Raw genomic sequence first — 17,067 nt, forward strand, 5'->3', positions numbered from 1 at the left:
AGGTCAGTGTGTAATATTTAGTGACATCTAGTGGTAAAGCTGTAGAATGAAGTCAACTGAATCCCTCACTAAAAGGATTGGCTTTTATGAATTCAGTAAATAATCTCAAAGTTCAAACAATTACAAGAAATAAAATAATAATCACAAAAAAGTATGACTTTCTAAAGAAATGGATGACTTCATAAAGTAAAAATCATGACATTTTGGTATTTTTACATATGAATTATTTAAAGCTGGAGGAGGTGAAATCATGAGTAGAATGCACTTCAAAATGAACTTCTCAAAGCTTCCATGTCAAGCCACTGAGTGGAGCCGCTAACAGCGATCTGTAATTACAGATGTCAGTCACATATTTCACCCCCTCCCCACCTGAAAACACTTGTGATTACCCAAAGTCTGCATCATATGATGAAAGGTAATCATGGAATTTTCCCAATGACCCTCAAGCATCGCAGTTTTAAATGAATGTTAATTAAAACCATTATCTAAATTGTTTCTAATTAATTTTCAGTCAATCAACCAAGGTTTTCAGCATTGCTTCTACATAGAATTGAACCTGTAGCCAAGCATTACATCATTTTTCATCATATGCTGTATATTGTACATCAAATTTAACCTTAACTAACATAACTAATAACCAAAACTGCCAGATACATGTAATATATTAAAAGGTACAGTCCTTTTCTTTGAAATGTTGTATAAATGAATACAAATATAAGCTTTCTCATTCTACATGGTATTAAGTCAAATAGAGTCAAAGCAGTAGAAAAGAACAACTCACCAGTTGCCTAGCAACATAACAATCACAGCAGATATACATCTATTGCCCTGTCCACATTATCATAGATATTTTTCTAAATGGATATTTTTCCCCTGCTTTTGTAAAAAAAAACAAAAAAAAAAACAATAATAATAATAATCTATCATCATCATCATCATCATCATCATCATCATCATCATCATCAATCATTTCACAAAGTCATTTTATCTCTGTTCACACTACAATGCAAAAATCTACTCATATTAAAATAAAATAAAAAAGAAACCTGATGATGTTTGACATAGCAGATGCCAAAAGTCTGTGACAATGACAAGATAAGATAAGATAGAAACTTCAGTTACCTTAAATGTTGGTTCAGGATGTCAACGTGTATTCTTTATATTACATGAATTTGTCAAAAATGTAGCTCCCGTCCCTCCCACTAAAGTATCTATGCTGACCTTGATCTGCAACTCATACGCTGATGTATACACCTGGAATTAATGTTTCAGATACATGTTCATCATATAAGGCGGTGATGGACATGTGGAAAATGAGTATTGATGCCATTTCCATTCTAAAAAATCTTCAATTTGGAAACATTCAGGTTTTGTGACATTTACATGTCGACCAGAGGCCCAAACAAAGAGAAACACATATGTTTTACAAAATATCTGCAACAGCATTGGACAGGAGATATGATAACAGCTTGTATACTGATTTTTATGAAGAGGTCTCAAGTAAAACAACCTTTAGCTCAGAAACTGGAGTCAGCTGACATTAACAAATGACCAAATCCTAGCACAACACGATTCATTTAAGCGAGCAACCACTTGCAAATCTTACATAAAAATCTTTAATCATTTAATTTTGTCATACATTTACACACACATTTACACCCTGATCTTTTTCAGCATAGAACAGATTGTGTCATTACTTGGTAACTTTAAATATGATAATATTTCCCGTGCACAATCTACACGTAAATGTTTGACTGGCTTTGTCAGGTTAGAACCAAATATAGCGTTCTTGCATCCGCATCCAATATAATTTCCACAGTTGTTGCCCACAGTGTTTTACAGTGCCATGTAATGCAGGAGGAGGTAAAAATAGCTATCCAAAAGCCTTGATAAGTGATTGATGCAAGCGAGGAGAGTGTGTTGTGGTGGATACGCCTCAGTCCTCCGGCTGTTGTTAGTTACAGCAGATCCTCGCTCTCACACTGGCATTAACGGTCGTCTCCTTCACCACACTGAGATGACACATCTTTGTCAACTGCCTCCGTTCAACACTGCAGGTGTGTCATAAGTGTGTGCTTGCCGGGATCAGTGGTGTAAATGATCCATTGCTGTCACTTGGTTATTAATGTGAAAGTTGAGGTGGCATGTTCTAAACTCATGGAAGGCCAGGGACTGTCCCTTCATTCTTTGGGACTCTGGAGTGAGACACAGAGAAGGTCACTGTCCTCAGCAGCTACACAGTTCATACACAACATTACGCAATAAATTGATGCATATAGACAAAGGTAGTTTTTGTCCTATTTCATATACAGTACTGTTGTGTAGTTTCATATGCCAGAAACCCAAAAAGATGTAAATTTCATGAGCTCAGAAAAAACAGCCTCTTTTGACCTTTGTGACAGGGCGTGTTCCAGTTCATCAAATATGGGTTTTAATAAGTTTATTTGGTTCAAAGGTTTAGTTTGTGATATTTAGTCATATCTAGTAGTGAGAGTACAGACAACACCACCCTCCCCTACAGTGGCCATTGACCCATAAAGACTCAGTGCTACTTTTGTGGCAGTTTCCAAATGAATTTTTCTCTCTATTTAACCTTTCTTAAATGATTTATCACCATTTATTATGTATTTTTCACTGTCAATCATGTATTTTCTTATATTTAATTTCCCAGATTTAATTTAGATGTTCATTAAAACTCAAAGTAAATTCAAAGGTTATGTATCAAAACAGAGAAAAGTGAGGAAAAAGTGACTTTTTCAACAAAGATAGATAACATTAACTGAACATAAAACAAGTGTCTCCATCCACTGTCATTGATCCAACTCCATGGGTTTTACTGGTGAATCAATGTTACAGAAGATGACGGTGTTTCCACAGTAACTACGGAGCTTCTGAACATCCAAATGGGTCAAATCTTATGACCACAAAAAGATGACAAACTGCATTTTACAGTAATTATTTACATGTATTGAGGATTTGTAGTTCAACAGGTATCAAACATTTTACATCAGTAGATGGTTTTGGTCACCAGTTGATGTTTGGGTCTTTATGGACTGAAAATGTCCCTCACTGCCGCCAGTGTCTGTGTCTGTTTCAAGCCTGTTGTTTAATGCTATACCACTCTACATACTGAAAAGGAGAAAAACTTGGTTCATTACAACATGGTGGACCCACTACTTGTATGGAACACAATAATTTGCATTTTCCAAAGCATGGTTATTACACTCCATTTCCCTAAGTAGATGTCCCTAAATGCTCCAAAATCTAGCAAATTTGACATTCTAGGAGGACACATCACGCATCAACAACATCCTACAGTTTATGACAAGCTTAAAAAAAAAACTCATTTTCAAGATGCATGCTTTTCTCTGGACCGGAAAGGAATGAAAATGATCTGAAAAATAATTACAGCTGTCAGACAAATGTAGTATAAAGGTAGCAGAAAAAGGATATGCTCAAATACAGATAACTCAAAATTGATGCACACTTTTCATTTAACGCTGTACATTTAACAATCTGAATTTGTGCTGCACTAAAGCGTTTCAGCAGTAGAAGTGTTCCTGTCACAGTAGACTCTGAACACCAGAGAAAAAAGAAGACTTCTAGTGGGGACTCTGAAGCTGTAGTGTTTTTTTTTTGTTTGTTTGTTTTCCTGGAGCAGGTATGCTAGTTTTTCAGATTCTGGCTTTGAAGTCCTCATGCTGTGAACACTGAATAATAAATTGACATTCTTTGTACAAATTCCTTGTTTAGTTGATATTTTGAAGTATGCGCTCTGGAGCAGACGTACTCTGACTCGCTGCCATCACTTAAAGATAATCAGCAGCTTTGTCAATATAAACTGTGTGTTGGGAATGTGCGAGGGAAGAAAAGGTGATATGTCTTGTGCATTCCTAGAGGTAGAAAACTTTCTTCCCTCGTTAGCAGCAGAGATCATATGTCTGGCTCTGTAACAGGTCTTGTCACCCACTCATACTGTGACTCATATTGGTGAGAACTGGGGAGGGGGCAGAGGCGGTGGAAGGCACTCAGAGGGGCCTCCCAGAAGGGGTGTAAGGTTTTGGGAGACTGAAGACTTATTAGATTGTATCTCCTGGCCCCCCATCAGCCCCCTGTGTGGGTATCCTGTTCAGTCAAAAACGCTGCATTGAAAGCAAACTCTCCATGTTGCGGGTGAGCGCCGAGGTCGGCTCAAAAAGGACGTGTTTGTGCGAGTCCTCTCATTAACTACTAGACCTGCCCCTCATCTCAACCTAATGGATCCCACTTATGCTGTCATCACCATGCCAACCAGCTGTCAACTGTGGTGCGGCGAAGCTTTTGTGCTTCAGAGAGATGGAACTGTGTCGTGTTGATCTGTCTCAGTCTACAACAAGTCACCACCTCAAAGGAGCGACCAAAGTAAATGCTTCTCTTCTTCTCTGAGATCATTTGATTAACGGTGGAAGAGAAAACAGCCACTGACACCTTATTGTAAAGACTGAATACATTAAGATAAGAGGACATCTGAGTCCAGGTCAGACAAAGGCCTATTTATTGAGGCTAGACAGGCCGCATACGAAATCTGTTGGCAGCTGCTCACTGGTTGACTTCAGAGGATTAAGCAGGCAAAAGAATATGCAAGATCAGCAAGCTTTTTAACTCTGCAGACCTTGCACAGTTTGGTATAGAAGTTAATAATCAAAGGGACAAAGCCCAGCACATGGTATCTATCAGATACGGTAGAAATCAGAATGACTGCCATCAGATTCAATCAAACATGCTCGGAAGCAAATTAAAAATGACAATATTAACACAAAAAACTATAATCTCATCTGAATAACCAATAAACAATGCAGCCTATTGACATACAATGTGTTTTTCATGACTTTTCTATTACACAGACTAAGAGATCAGTGTTTTTTGTTTGATGGTGAATATGGGTCACTTCCACCTTTGTATTGCATCACATGATGACAGATATACTGTGCAACACCCACCAATGCAACAAAGATTAATCGCGTTTGAGAGGCAAGGACTATATTTGGCCAACAGTTGGTTCTGGGTTTATTTAAGGTCTGCGTGGCTTTGTGATCTGAACACCGGCATGGAACAAGGATACAACACAGTGGTAATTTAATCCAGAGCAGCAGATCGCTCTATGTAATCCTACAGACCCACCTACTTAAGAAATACAGTTAAAAAGGACCTTAAGGATTGCTTGGTTTCCGAAAGGATTAAAGCTTGGAGCGGGGATCATCGGACCCTCTCACCTTTGGGGCAGGCTGTGGGTGAGGGGTACCGAAGGCATCTAGACCTCTGTAGGGTCCAGTCTGATTTTAGATGTTACATAAAGCAGTTACATAGCACTTCCTGTGCCCACTACATGGTGCCAGAATTAGTTTGTAACATAAAGCGGACTTCCTGCTGGGATGACTGTCTGAGTGTTGACACATAAATCTCATTGTCAAGCAGGAGAATTTTGGGCCACATTGGATTACTTGGGGTCAGATTTTTAGGGGGTACTATCAAGCCATTATGCCAAACTCTAAGACCATCACTCATATCAGATGACAATAAACTCCCCCTCTGACCAATGTCCCTCAATTTGCACCTTCTGAAACAGCATCCTGTTTCCTGTTAACAACATTTAATGGAAACTCAAATGGGTCAGTATTTTTCATCATGAAGGTCTTACACCTTATGATCAGTCTATAGCTGTATGTCTTGCACATAAGAAATGTTATGGGTTTTAATAAAGAACCACCCATAACACACACACACTTATAATGTTGTATAGTCTGGAACCATCAGGGCATATTCTGATGGCTATTGCTGCCACGTTAATTATTTTCATTGTAAATAATAATGGATTAGATTTCTATAGTGCTTTTCAAGGCACCCAAAGCACTTTACATTATTGATCCATTATTCATTACTCTCACATACACTCTGGTGGTAAACTACATTTGTAACCACAGCTGACGGAAACGTGGCTGCCAACTCACGCCAAATGGCCCCTCTGACCACCACCAAACATTCACACACATTCATACACTGGAGGCAAGGTGAGTGATGTGTCTTGCCCAAGGACACAGCGGCACATGACTGGGACAGAGCGGGATTACAACCGCCAACCCTTGGGTTATTGGACGACCCGCTCTACCTTCTGAGCCATGACTGCCCACAATATAGTGAGATGATCAGCTAAACATATTCAAAGAAGTTGGGTCACATCTGTTCACACAATTTATTTCAGTGTCTGATGCAAATATGACTCTACATTTGCTCTGTTTATTGCACTAGTTTTGGAAATTTGGCAACTTCTGTAAAGTTGAGGTCTGCAGTGTTCTGCTTTTTACATATGACATTGAGTTGAGAAAACTCAAACAGCCAATCATAGCTCATGCAATCTGATGTGGATGTAGACCCCCTTGGTCTTGGATCACAAAAGTCCTTAGATCACACTGACCAGATTTGAAGGTGCTAAGTTTATTCTCCTGGAGGAGTTGGTTAAAGTATAGTGACTATAAATGACAAAACAGCATAACACTGTCGCAGTAAATTAGAAATCCTGTTGGTTTAGGATCTGGTTCCATGAGGCTGTTTTACTTTTATGGATCTAATTCTTGTACCCTGCAAATGTGGTACATGTAAGTACTAAGAGGACTTCTCATTCAAAGTTTTGTCAGTTTTGGTTGTTCATACCATTATGACACACTTAAAGACACATAATACATGTCAACCTTTTTATCTCTGATGTGTGCACAGTTTAATTGGAATAAAATGTTTATGTAACCTTTCCCACACCTGAGGTTTTGACATGATATGGTTATTTTCTGCTGAAGGCCTTACATAAGATCTGGTAGGCAAAAAATAACATAGCCTTACGTTATTCCTCAGTGGTAGGTACCACCTACACACTCCACAGGCTCATGCTCCCACATCACAGCCTGATCCAAAAGTAAATTTATCTTAAAAACAAGATGTGGAAATGCAGAAGATATTCTTTATAAAAATTTTTAAAAATTAATAAAGAGACATATTTATACTAATGAGAGACATGGGGAAAGAGAGTTAATCTAAACAGAGTTGCATTCCTTTCAGTCTCATCCCTGTTCACTGACCTTCTTGTGTGTGTGTATGAGGGATTAGGCCTGGAGGCTGGGCTGATGGTCTTCCCAGGCTATTTTTATGAAGATGTCCGGCCCCTTTATCCTTTGGAAAAATGATATGAGCACATGTTCCAAGAATCAAATGCAATTAGGAGACTGTCAGTCAGAGATGATGCGGATCTGTGATTTCTAACCAGGTGGAAAATGAGTTTGCTAATTATAAGTCTGCTCTGTTTGACACATGAATTTTTAACAGCTACTATTGCTTAGACAACTTTGTGCAGTAATTGAGCCAGACATATGCACAAACAGTCCAGGAACACTGTGCTACTGTAATGATTTCAGCCTTGCTACATCTTAAAAATGGGTTTTTAATGAAGTTTCAAGAGTTATCACCGTCATCAAGATGGTCACCATCAAACTGTCATTTCTGCTCCCCCGCCTTTATTTTGCCATGGATGGACTGAACATCCACAGGCCTGCAGCTTCCCCCTTCTGAAGTGATGCCAAGGCGCTCTCAATAGCCACTGAGAGGCTCTGGCAATATAGTTCAGTACCTGGCAACCACAAAGCTGTTGGCGCTCACCTCTTAGAGGCCATCTGCATCTGCTTGTGTGTAGCAGGCACTGACAAAGGCCACAAGTGTGTCCAGACACGTCATAGCAGCCAGAAAGGCCAACTATTTCTACTATGGCATCAGTGGCCAAACTGGATATACATGAGTAGACCCATGTATAATCAGTTTGCCACGTGTACATGAAAAAAGGAAAATAGCATCAAATCTGAAGTGTATTCATATTCAGCCTGATGAAGAATGTTGCCAGTGTATGTTTCTGGAAATCACAGATAAGTGTAATCTCAATGTAATTTGACATTGAAGAATTTGCTCCTTTTCTGGCTTGTACAGTGGATGGTGGATTTCCAAAATCCAGGGTTTTGCCTCCAGAGAATGGCATTCACATCCCAAGTAATGTAGTTCTTTAGCCCACATGTAGGACATACAGTCACAAAAGGTGATATGTATAATCTTGTATAAAGAATTTATTATAATAACTCCTGGTAATTGAACCAATAAGTCATTGTTTAACGTCTTTGCAGATTTTTTTCGTTTTAAATTCAAATGTTTTTAGGTTTGGGTAATGAAAGTGCCTTTCTTAGGTTTAGGAAATAATTTAATTTGGTTTTAAATGTTTGTAGAATTTTTCTGTGTTAACCAAAAATTTTATTGAACATTATTTCAACAACAAATGGAAAAACACCACAAGCCATTAAAACACTATAGTATTGTTTGATAGTACATGTGTCCATGGTTTGCGGAAACAAACAATAGCATCATTTTGTTCTTTTAATTTGGTTACAGTGTAGAATCTATAATTTGGTGTTGATGATCATGACACTTTTTACATATCTTTATCCATCGCATACCCACCGATAAGCTATCATCTACTTTAAAATGTTGGGTCATTGTCTTTTCTGCATTTTTTGGATAGAAATCTGATGATTCTATCGGATCACAGGCTTTGTGATGTGTGCACCATCAGCTCCCTTAAAAGGTGCAGAATGATGCAGTGGAGCATGCTGATTCTCCCCAGAGATTACAGCTAATAAGAGGGCTAGTATTTATAGAAGAGCCCCCCCAGTGGATACCCCTTAATCCTGCCTCACCCCTTTTCATCCCTGTGCCTGAACTGCTCTGTGCAGCCCCGAGCTCAGCTTCATCCTCACCCTGTATCAACCGAGGTACAGATCTTCTTCTTTTTTCTCCAGATTCTTTTGAAACAGGGGGAGAATTGCTTGGCCTCCTTGATCATCTGAGGACAGGAGGGACACATTTCCTGGACTGTTACAGAGAATTTTCTATCTCTCCTACATGTATTTTTCTTTATTATCCAATTTTCTTCTTACTGCTTCCTTTGACCTGCAGCTAAGAAAAGCAAACAACAATGTCCACCAGCGAGCGTTTTGACTGCCATTACTGCAAAGACTCCCTGCTGGGGAAGAAGTACATAATGAAAGAGGACACGCAGTACTGCACTAAGTGCTATGAGAACCTGTTTGCAAACTGCTGTGAGGGCTGCTCTTTACCCATTGGCTGCAACTCTAAGGTATGGAAGAACCAGTTGTCCTGAGACTTATGGTTGTGATGTCAGAAATGTCTAAAATAGATGATGACCAAACCTGTTCAGTTACATTCTGAACACTGATTAATGTTGTCACAGTACAGCTCTATTCTGTCCCTACAGGCTCCAGCTTTTAATAGATATTCTATTTTGCAGGACATCAACAAGTGACTTAAACTTATCATTAATATTGGCAGGACCTGTCCTACAAAGATCGCCACTGGCATGAGCAGTGCTTTAAGTGTGCCAAGTGTAGCCGCTCTCTGGTGGAAAAGGCATTTGCGGCCAAAGATGATTTGTTGCTCTGCACCGAGTGCTACGCCCATGATTACTCCTCCAAGTGCACCACCTGCAAGAAAACCGTCATGCCAGGTACACGCTGGGATCATGATCGTTATGATGATGGATGCAGTTCATTATTCTGTTTCACATTTACCCTGATGACAGTCACGGTTGAGCAGTAACTTTTTACATGTAACAGTGTTGTGTATTAAATGAACTCAATTACTTCCAATTACTGACAAAAAATATGTCATGAAAATACAGTTATGCATCAAAACAGTACAGTCAAACCTATAGAATATTACAGTGCTATTAATATTCCATTCTTAAAGATAAACCATCTCAGTTGCCTATGTTCCTAATACCCTGTAAAATGATTTCTAAGTAGTTCTCTTCTGTCAATATCCATTACAAGACCTCCACCACAGAGCTAAGGATGTGAAAAAAATAGCTTTGAAATTGAGTTCGGTAATGCCAACAAATGACTGGCTCTGAGCACAAAGCACACTCTGTATTGGACCTTTAATGTTTCAGGAGGCAGAAAACAGGGAAAATTGTCAGAAATTGAAAGTATAGATGTTTCCTCTGCAGCTCTTCCCTCTCACTCCAAATCAAAAGACTAAATGTAAAGATATCAGATGAAATAACAATGTACCTAAAGGTGATTATGAACATTTTTTCTGGTGATGCCAAAAAACAATTGCATGCTGAAGCTTCAGTTCAATTATATTGAGGAAATGTCAATGAAAATAGATGAGTGAGAATGAAATTTCAACTGCAACTGGCATTAAATATATAAAAATATAAGTTTTTGCACTCTTCAGCTCTTCTACTCAGTAAAATATCTGTTAGAAAAGTAATAAATTTACTAATAAATACATAAATAAATAACATGCACATGCAGTCTCATTTACAAGACAGACCTGTTTTAGACAGACAGATAGTAACTAGTAATCTGTATTACATTTCTAAAGTAATCCTACAAACAGTAATGACAGTATATGTAAAGAAAAATATGTTGACTGAAAGTGTATCCTTGTCTTTTGGAAGAAATTACATTCTTGTAATGTCAAGTATTAAACATTAATGTGGTCTGGAGCTTTCGTTTATGCAATATACTACTACTTTCATTAGAAATACCGAAATATTAACTGTGTCTGAACACTTTAAGGGCTCAATGTCTACAAGGGTTAAAACTTTACTTTAAGTGGACATGTAATGTAAGTATCTACATGAATGTTTGACAAACTTTGATTTAATCCAGAACATTAGAATCAGTATACTTTATTGATCCCAGGTGGAAATTAACTTTTATACACTGTCTATAAAAAGTGGACAAAGCCACTGTTATGTCACCTATTTATTTGTGAAGCCTTGAGTTTGACATCTTGGTCATCATCTTTTTTTTGGGAACAGAAGTGTCCATATTTTGACAAACAAACGTAGGCCCAGTCCAGACTTTGCATTGACATTCATCTCAAACATGTGGATGGCTTTAATGCCAGGTCTGAACACTATCAGGACACATGCCAGGATGCATTCCTATCTGACCACTCAGGACGCTTTTAGAGGTGGTCTGGGATGCATTTATCCACATTCTCTATTCGCCTGAACAGGAATGTGTCCTGGGACGTGATGCTCAGCTCAACTCACATGCTGTGTACAACCATCAACAGTGTTATATCAAAGTGTTCTGCAGGCATCTGATATTCCCATAAATCCCACAGAGATGGATCACGAGGACTCTGTGTGTGTAGTACTGCCTGAAATCACCTGTTATTTTTTGCCATGAAGAAATGCAATATCCTCAGTCCACATTATTGAATAAAAATTCATGAACAACTGAAGATTTAATCATCACCATGTCAAGCAAGAGAATCAATAAAGACAAACAGAATAGTAAAAGCTTTCACATCAGTATTTAAGGTGTACTGATTGACTTCATCCAAGTCATCCTCAAGCAATACAGTGAATTAAAGCAGCTAAGAAACATCATCAAGCCGCACCATTTAACTTTAAATGAAAATGTACAAAATGTTTTAGGCCATAGACCTGCTTGCTCATTTTCATATTTAGAGTGGAAGTGATATCCAGTCAGAGGTGACCTCCGACACCAAGTGTGAACAGACACACTTAAATCTGAACACTTGTATTTGGAAATCTCAGGATAAGGTCTGACCAGGACTTTACTGAACCCACCAACCACACCGACTAACACTGTCATGGTAACACTCCAGGGTCTATATATCAGCATGATCAGACCGCATGATTTGTTCAAACCACCATAACAAAAAACTTCACTCAAAAGTTCCAATTTGAAACTCTCTCCCAGTTTTTGTTTGATGCTGTTAGACCCAGTAAAACTGGATACATGATAGTTTTAATTTAATAGTATAAAATTTCCAAAGTATTCACCTTTACATTTTTACATTTACAACCTGTGTTTACTTTTCCAACTTCCAAAATGGCTCATTGAGCATTTTTGTGTTTTTTATTGTTATAAATAGCATCTTTTATCAATTCAGATTTGACAGTTTTTGTGTATTTTTGGGGCCAATATGTTAATGCCGTACTGCCTTATCTGGGTCCGGGTTCTGGGGGCAGCAGCCTCAGCAGAGGAGCCCAGACAGTCCTCTCCCCAGCCACTTCCACCAGCTCAACTCATGGAATCTTGTTCCCATGCCAGCCTAGAGATATAATCCATCCATCCTGGGTCGGCCCCGAGGTCTCCTCCCAAATGGACACACTCAAAACACCTCCCCAGGGAGGCGTTGGGGAGGCACCCTCACTAGATTCCTAAACCACTTTAACCGGCTCCTCTTGACGTAGAGGAGCAGCCGCTCTACTCTGAGTCCCTCCTGGATGTTGGAGCTCCTCAGCCTATCTCTAAGGCTGAGCCCAGCCACCCTGTGGAGGAAACTCATTTTGGCCGCTTGTACCCGCAAACTCGTTCTTTCGGTCATTACCCAGAGCTCATGACCATAGGTGAGGGTCAGAACATAGATTGACCGGTGAATCAAGAGCTTCGCCTTTAGGCTTAGCTCCCTCTTCACCACAACAGATCGGTTTAGTGTCCGCATCATTGCAGATGCCCCTGGTTGATCTTCTGTTCCATCTTACCTTCACCGGTGAACAAAATCCCGAGATACTTGAGCTCCTCCACCTGAGGCAGGACTTCCTCTCCAACCCAGAGTGGGCACTCCACCCTTTTCTGGCTGAGGACCATGCCCTCAGACTTGGCGGTGCTGATCTTCATCCCAGCCACTTCACACTCAGCTGCGAACTGAGGTGGTTTGATGTTAATAAAGTAGATTAAATTGTAAAAAAAATAACTACTGGATCATGTGCTGAAAAAAAGATACCAAACACGCCTGTGGCAAACATTTTTATGTGGTATATAAAGGCAAAATCAGAAGTATTCAAAGAGGGCAAAAATAGGCTCTGACTCCTAAAGGTTGAAGGCCACCATGTATTTTCAACTACTTGATAAATATGAATCCATACATGATCATTCCAGTTAGAACTAACTAGTCTAATTAGCCACTAGCTAACAAACCATAGAATTAATGCATTTGCTAGTATAGCAACGTTGTGCTACAAGGCTACATATTGAATTAAATGGTGGTAAACTTCATAACAGTGACAAAACTACCTTCCAAATAATAATGAATCATCACAAATTAATCCAGAATTGTCAAATTTGTTGCTTTTATCAAACATGCACATAAAATACTAGACAGCAGTGTTTCCTCAAATTCTTCGCTACATTATTAAGATTGCATTGTCCTCTCCCTGTCGACGTTACAGCTATGACTATTTTGGGCTGCAGTGTGTTTCTGTCATAGTGGTACCATATGCTGACTAAGCTGCTCTCGTCCCCTGTGCCAGGTTCCCGCAAAATGGAATACAAGGGGAACAGCTGGCATGAGACCTGCTTCCTGTGCCACCGCTGTCAGCAGCCAATAGGAACCAAGTCCTTCATCCCCAAAGACACCGGCTACTTCTGTGTGCCCTGCTTTGAGAAGCAGTTTGCCTACCAGTGCTGTGCTTGTAAGAAGGTAGGATTACAGCTGAATGTTTTATGCGTATTGACTGCTGCAGTAAATCCCCCTGACTCTGGTTATTGAATGTTATTCACACTGTGGCTGAATAATAAAAGGGTACATAGAGCGAGGAGTGATTATGCATGCTTTCTTTTACACTGGCCTACATTGTTGTGATTGTGGTGAGTTCACGCATTCAGTCCAGTAGAAGAACAGACACTTGTGTAAAAATAATACTGGTAAAAGTAGAAGTACTAAGTCAACTTCAAGTAAAAGTGAAAAAGCACAGTAGTTAGAAGGTCACTGCTACCACCTGCTCCTGCGCAAACAAACTGAACCTCACATCATATTAATAATGTGCAGACTTTTGAATCATTCTAAGTTAAAGTATCATGAAAATAATGAACATTTACTTTGCTGAAGTTTGAAAATCAGTTTTTCGGCAAAACAACTTGAAAAAACTCTTTTTCCTCTCTTTACATCCTATACATTACTTCAATCTAATTTATTTGAGATCATTTTTGTCTAGTTGCACCTCTTATGTTGTTATTTTCTTGCTTATTTGTTTATTTTATTGGTTTATTTGACAGGCAACAGTACACATTAATCAACAATGCTGTAAATGTTCCATTACATGTTACATTATACTGTGTACCCATAAAAACAGGTGTAAAATATTAACGGTGAAGATCATTTCTAAGCACACATAAGCAGAAAAAAGACCAATACTAATGTTCATTTAGACGTTTTTCTAATGTATGCACCAATAGATAGACCAAAGATATTTTTCATGTGTTATCATCTCATCTATGTAAATTGAAATTAGCTGAGGTGAAAAACAACAAATGAAAGATTTGTTGTTGATGTACTTAACTAGAATTTTCAACTATCTGGACTTTTACAATACTAGATTTTAACACAAATATTTGTACTTTGTGAGCCTTGTCAAATTAAAACCAGTGTCAAACTACATGTATGGGACAATAACACATAAAAAAGATGATCACTGGTGTGTAGTCGTACATCACACATGACAGACATAACAAGACAAGACAAAAAACTGAGAGAAACATGACCATGGAGGACAGATGTCGAATATTTAATGAGAATCTGAGAAAGAAAGAACAAACTAATCCTGACGTAGATGATGTGAGGTTCAGTAGCTTTGCAGGAGAACAGCTGGTACAAACAGGTTCACAAGTTCAAATACTTTTTACTTTTCATTTTTAGAGCTTGGATATTTCTACTTGAAAAAGTTGTATCAGTACTTTTAACAGGTTGTTCTATATCTGGATTTTTGTACTTCGTCTTGAGTATAGAAGTGTGTACTGCACAATGATGCAAACTGAAAATTCTTGATAATTCCCCTCAAATGCATTGAATCTAAAGCAGTGTTTTTCAACCTTGGGGTTGGGACCCCACGTGGGGTCACCTGGAATTCAAATGGGGTGGCCTGAAAGTTCTAGTAATTTATAAAAAATTAAGAAAAACGTACTAATAAAAAAATATATAGTAAATTGACAGAGACAATCATATAAAAGATGACTGGCAAGCTGTGAGTGTGAAACTGAAGCACTGTGGTACTGTTTATCTGTCAAAGGTTCATTGTGGTCAGTTTCAGATGCTGCAGCTCTTTCATAATTCATAGTTTGAGTTCTTGTTTGTTCAGTATTAATTGTCAGCCTTGTAAATCCAAGCTGGACTGACTGTACATATCCTGACCAAGGAAAATCAAATTCTCCTTTTGTGCAGTAATCTACACCTGGCTTTTCTGCCTCCGTCCAGAATAATATACATTATATAGACTAAATGTCATCTAAATTAACATTTATTTGAAACATTGTATACAAAACTATTACAGGATCAACAACAAACTAATAAAAAAAAAAAAAAAGTCTCAGTTCTGGGGTCGCCAGAAATTTGTGATGTTAAAATGGCGTCATGAGACAAAAAAAGGTCGGAAACCACTGATCTAAAGTAACTAGCTTGTCTTGAAAATTCAAGAAGTAGACAGTTAAAAGATTTGTGTTCAATGTGCTTCAGATACTGTACTTTTTTATTTGTGTTTGAACTGTGTTACTTCTCACCTTTGTTTTCGTGTTACCTTCAGGCCATCACAACAGGTGGAGTGACCTATCAGGATAAGCCCTGGCATCGGGAGTGTTTCCTATGCATCGGCTGCAGAAAGCAGCTGTCAGGACAACGCTTCACCTCCAGGGAAAATTACCCATACTGCCTTGAATGTTTCAGCAACCTGTATGCAAAGAAGTGCGTGGGCTGCACCAAAGCCATTACCAGTGAGTCACTGACTAATGTTTTCATTCATTTCAACACCTCTCCAGGAGTTTTCTGGCTCATATTGACATGCTTTGATTTCTTCTGTGGAGTCAAATAAGCAAAGTTCACATCTCATATTAACCGGTTTATAATGTGGGTCTTTGATGCTTTAGGTCTGGCAGGAGCCAAGTACATCTCGTTTGAGGAGCGTCAGTGGCACAGTGAGTGTTTCACCTGCATGCAGTGCTCTGTGTCGCTGGTTGGACGTGGATTCCTCACCCAACGTGACAACATCTTGTGCACCGACTGCGGCAGAGAGAAGTGACCTCATCAAGGGGTCATGGCTTCATCCAAATACCAAGAGCTCAGCCTGATATAGATCCATGAGGATTCCTTTATAGCACGCCTGATAAACAAACCCTGAATGTCAAATGCTTATTTTGGTGTTTTAAGGTTCTCTTACACTGCCCACACACACACAAACTCACATTGTTTATGCATACTAACTGCAATATTTCCATAAAGATAAACATAATGTATCTTTAATGTTAGGGCGCCATATGTGCCAGCACCAATGGATGCTTCTTTGTTTCTTGAGGCTTTTACCATAATGAAAAATTCATGTTTTTTTTTCCTTCACATGCTTTTATTTCTGACAAGGGGGAAATAACGTTGTGAATAAATCCTTCTCTCTGACCTTCATTATAATAAGTATTTTAACTGTATATAATACATAACAGTGTTTGGATAAAAATGTATTCAGACAAAACAAATAATTGCTGCATGTTTTAAGTTCTATTGTCAAAAACTAAGGATTGTTCCAATAAAGACATTTCAAAGGATAAGCTGAAAAAAACTGTGGTAGTACATTATTTCAGGTGTTGACCTAAAAAAGTACTTTTACTGCAATACTGGACAAAATATGAGGTTCCTTTGCTTTACTTGAATATTTCCATTTTATGCAGTGCTTTATTTTTACTCACATTTGTCTGAGAACTTTAGTTATATTTCAGATTAAGTTTTCCAACGCTTTCCTGTCTATTCTCCTCATTCTTAAGCAAAAATAAAGCTGTTTTAAAATGCTCTTGTCTCAGTGATAAAATGCATTGTCATGAAGACCTGTTATTTTGAGAACATGAGAAGTTGATCTTTTAGACATACATGGTTCTATACATAGATTAAACTAAGAAATTAGCTTAATTTACAGCAGTAAAATTCAACATACACATTACTGCTACTGTAAAATTTATC

General features: G+C 38.5%; 1 protein-coding gene across 2 annotated transcripts; it reads left to right on the top strand.

Annotated features, from left to right (window-relative positions):
• The first annotated feature begins 8,716 nt into the window (after positions 1-8,716).
• On the top strand, positions 8,717-16,616 carry fhl5 (four and a half LIM domains 5). 2 transcript variants are annotated; one of them, XM_030126604.1, is made up of 6 exons: positions 8,717-8,834; positions 9,019-9,199; positions 9,412-9,586; positions 13,385-13,554; positions 15,650-15,836; positions 15,990-16,616. In XM_030126604.1, the coding sequence occupies exons 2-6, from the start codon at positions 9,038-9,040 to the stop codon at positions 16,139-16,141; spliced, it is 846 nt and encodes a 281-aa protein (XP_029982464.1). In that variant the 5' UTR covers positions 8,717-8,834; positions 9,019-9,037; the 3' UTR covers positions 16,142-16,616. The 2 variants fall into 2 exon arrangements, with proteins under 2 accessions (XP_029982464.1, XP_029982465.1); XM_030126605.1 differs by lacking the exon at positions 8,717-8,834 and having other exon boundaries at positions 8,842-9,199.
• The last annotated feature ends 451 nt before the right edge of the window (positions 16,617-17,067 follow it).

Source organism: Sphaeramia orbicularis, chromosome 22 (assembly GCF_902148855.1).
Source record: "Sphaeramia orbicularis chromosome 22, fSphaOr1.1, whole genome shotgun sequence".
Lineage (NCBI taxonomy): Eukaryota > Metazoa > Chordata > Actinopteri > Kurtiformes > Apogonidae > Sphaeramia > Sphaeramia orbicularis.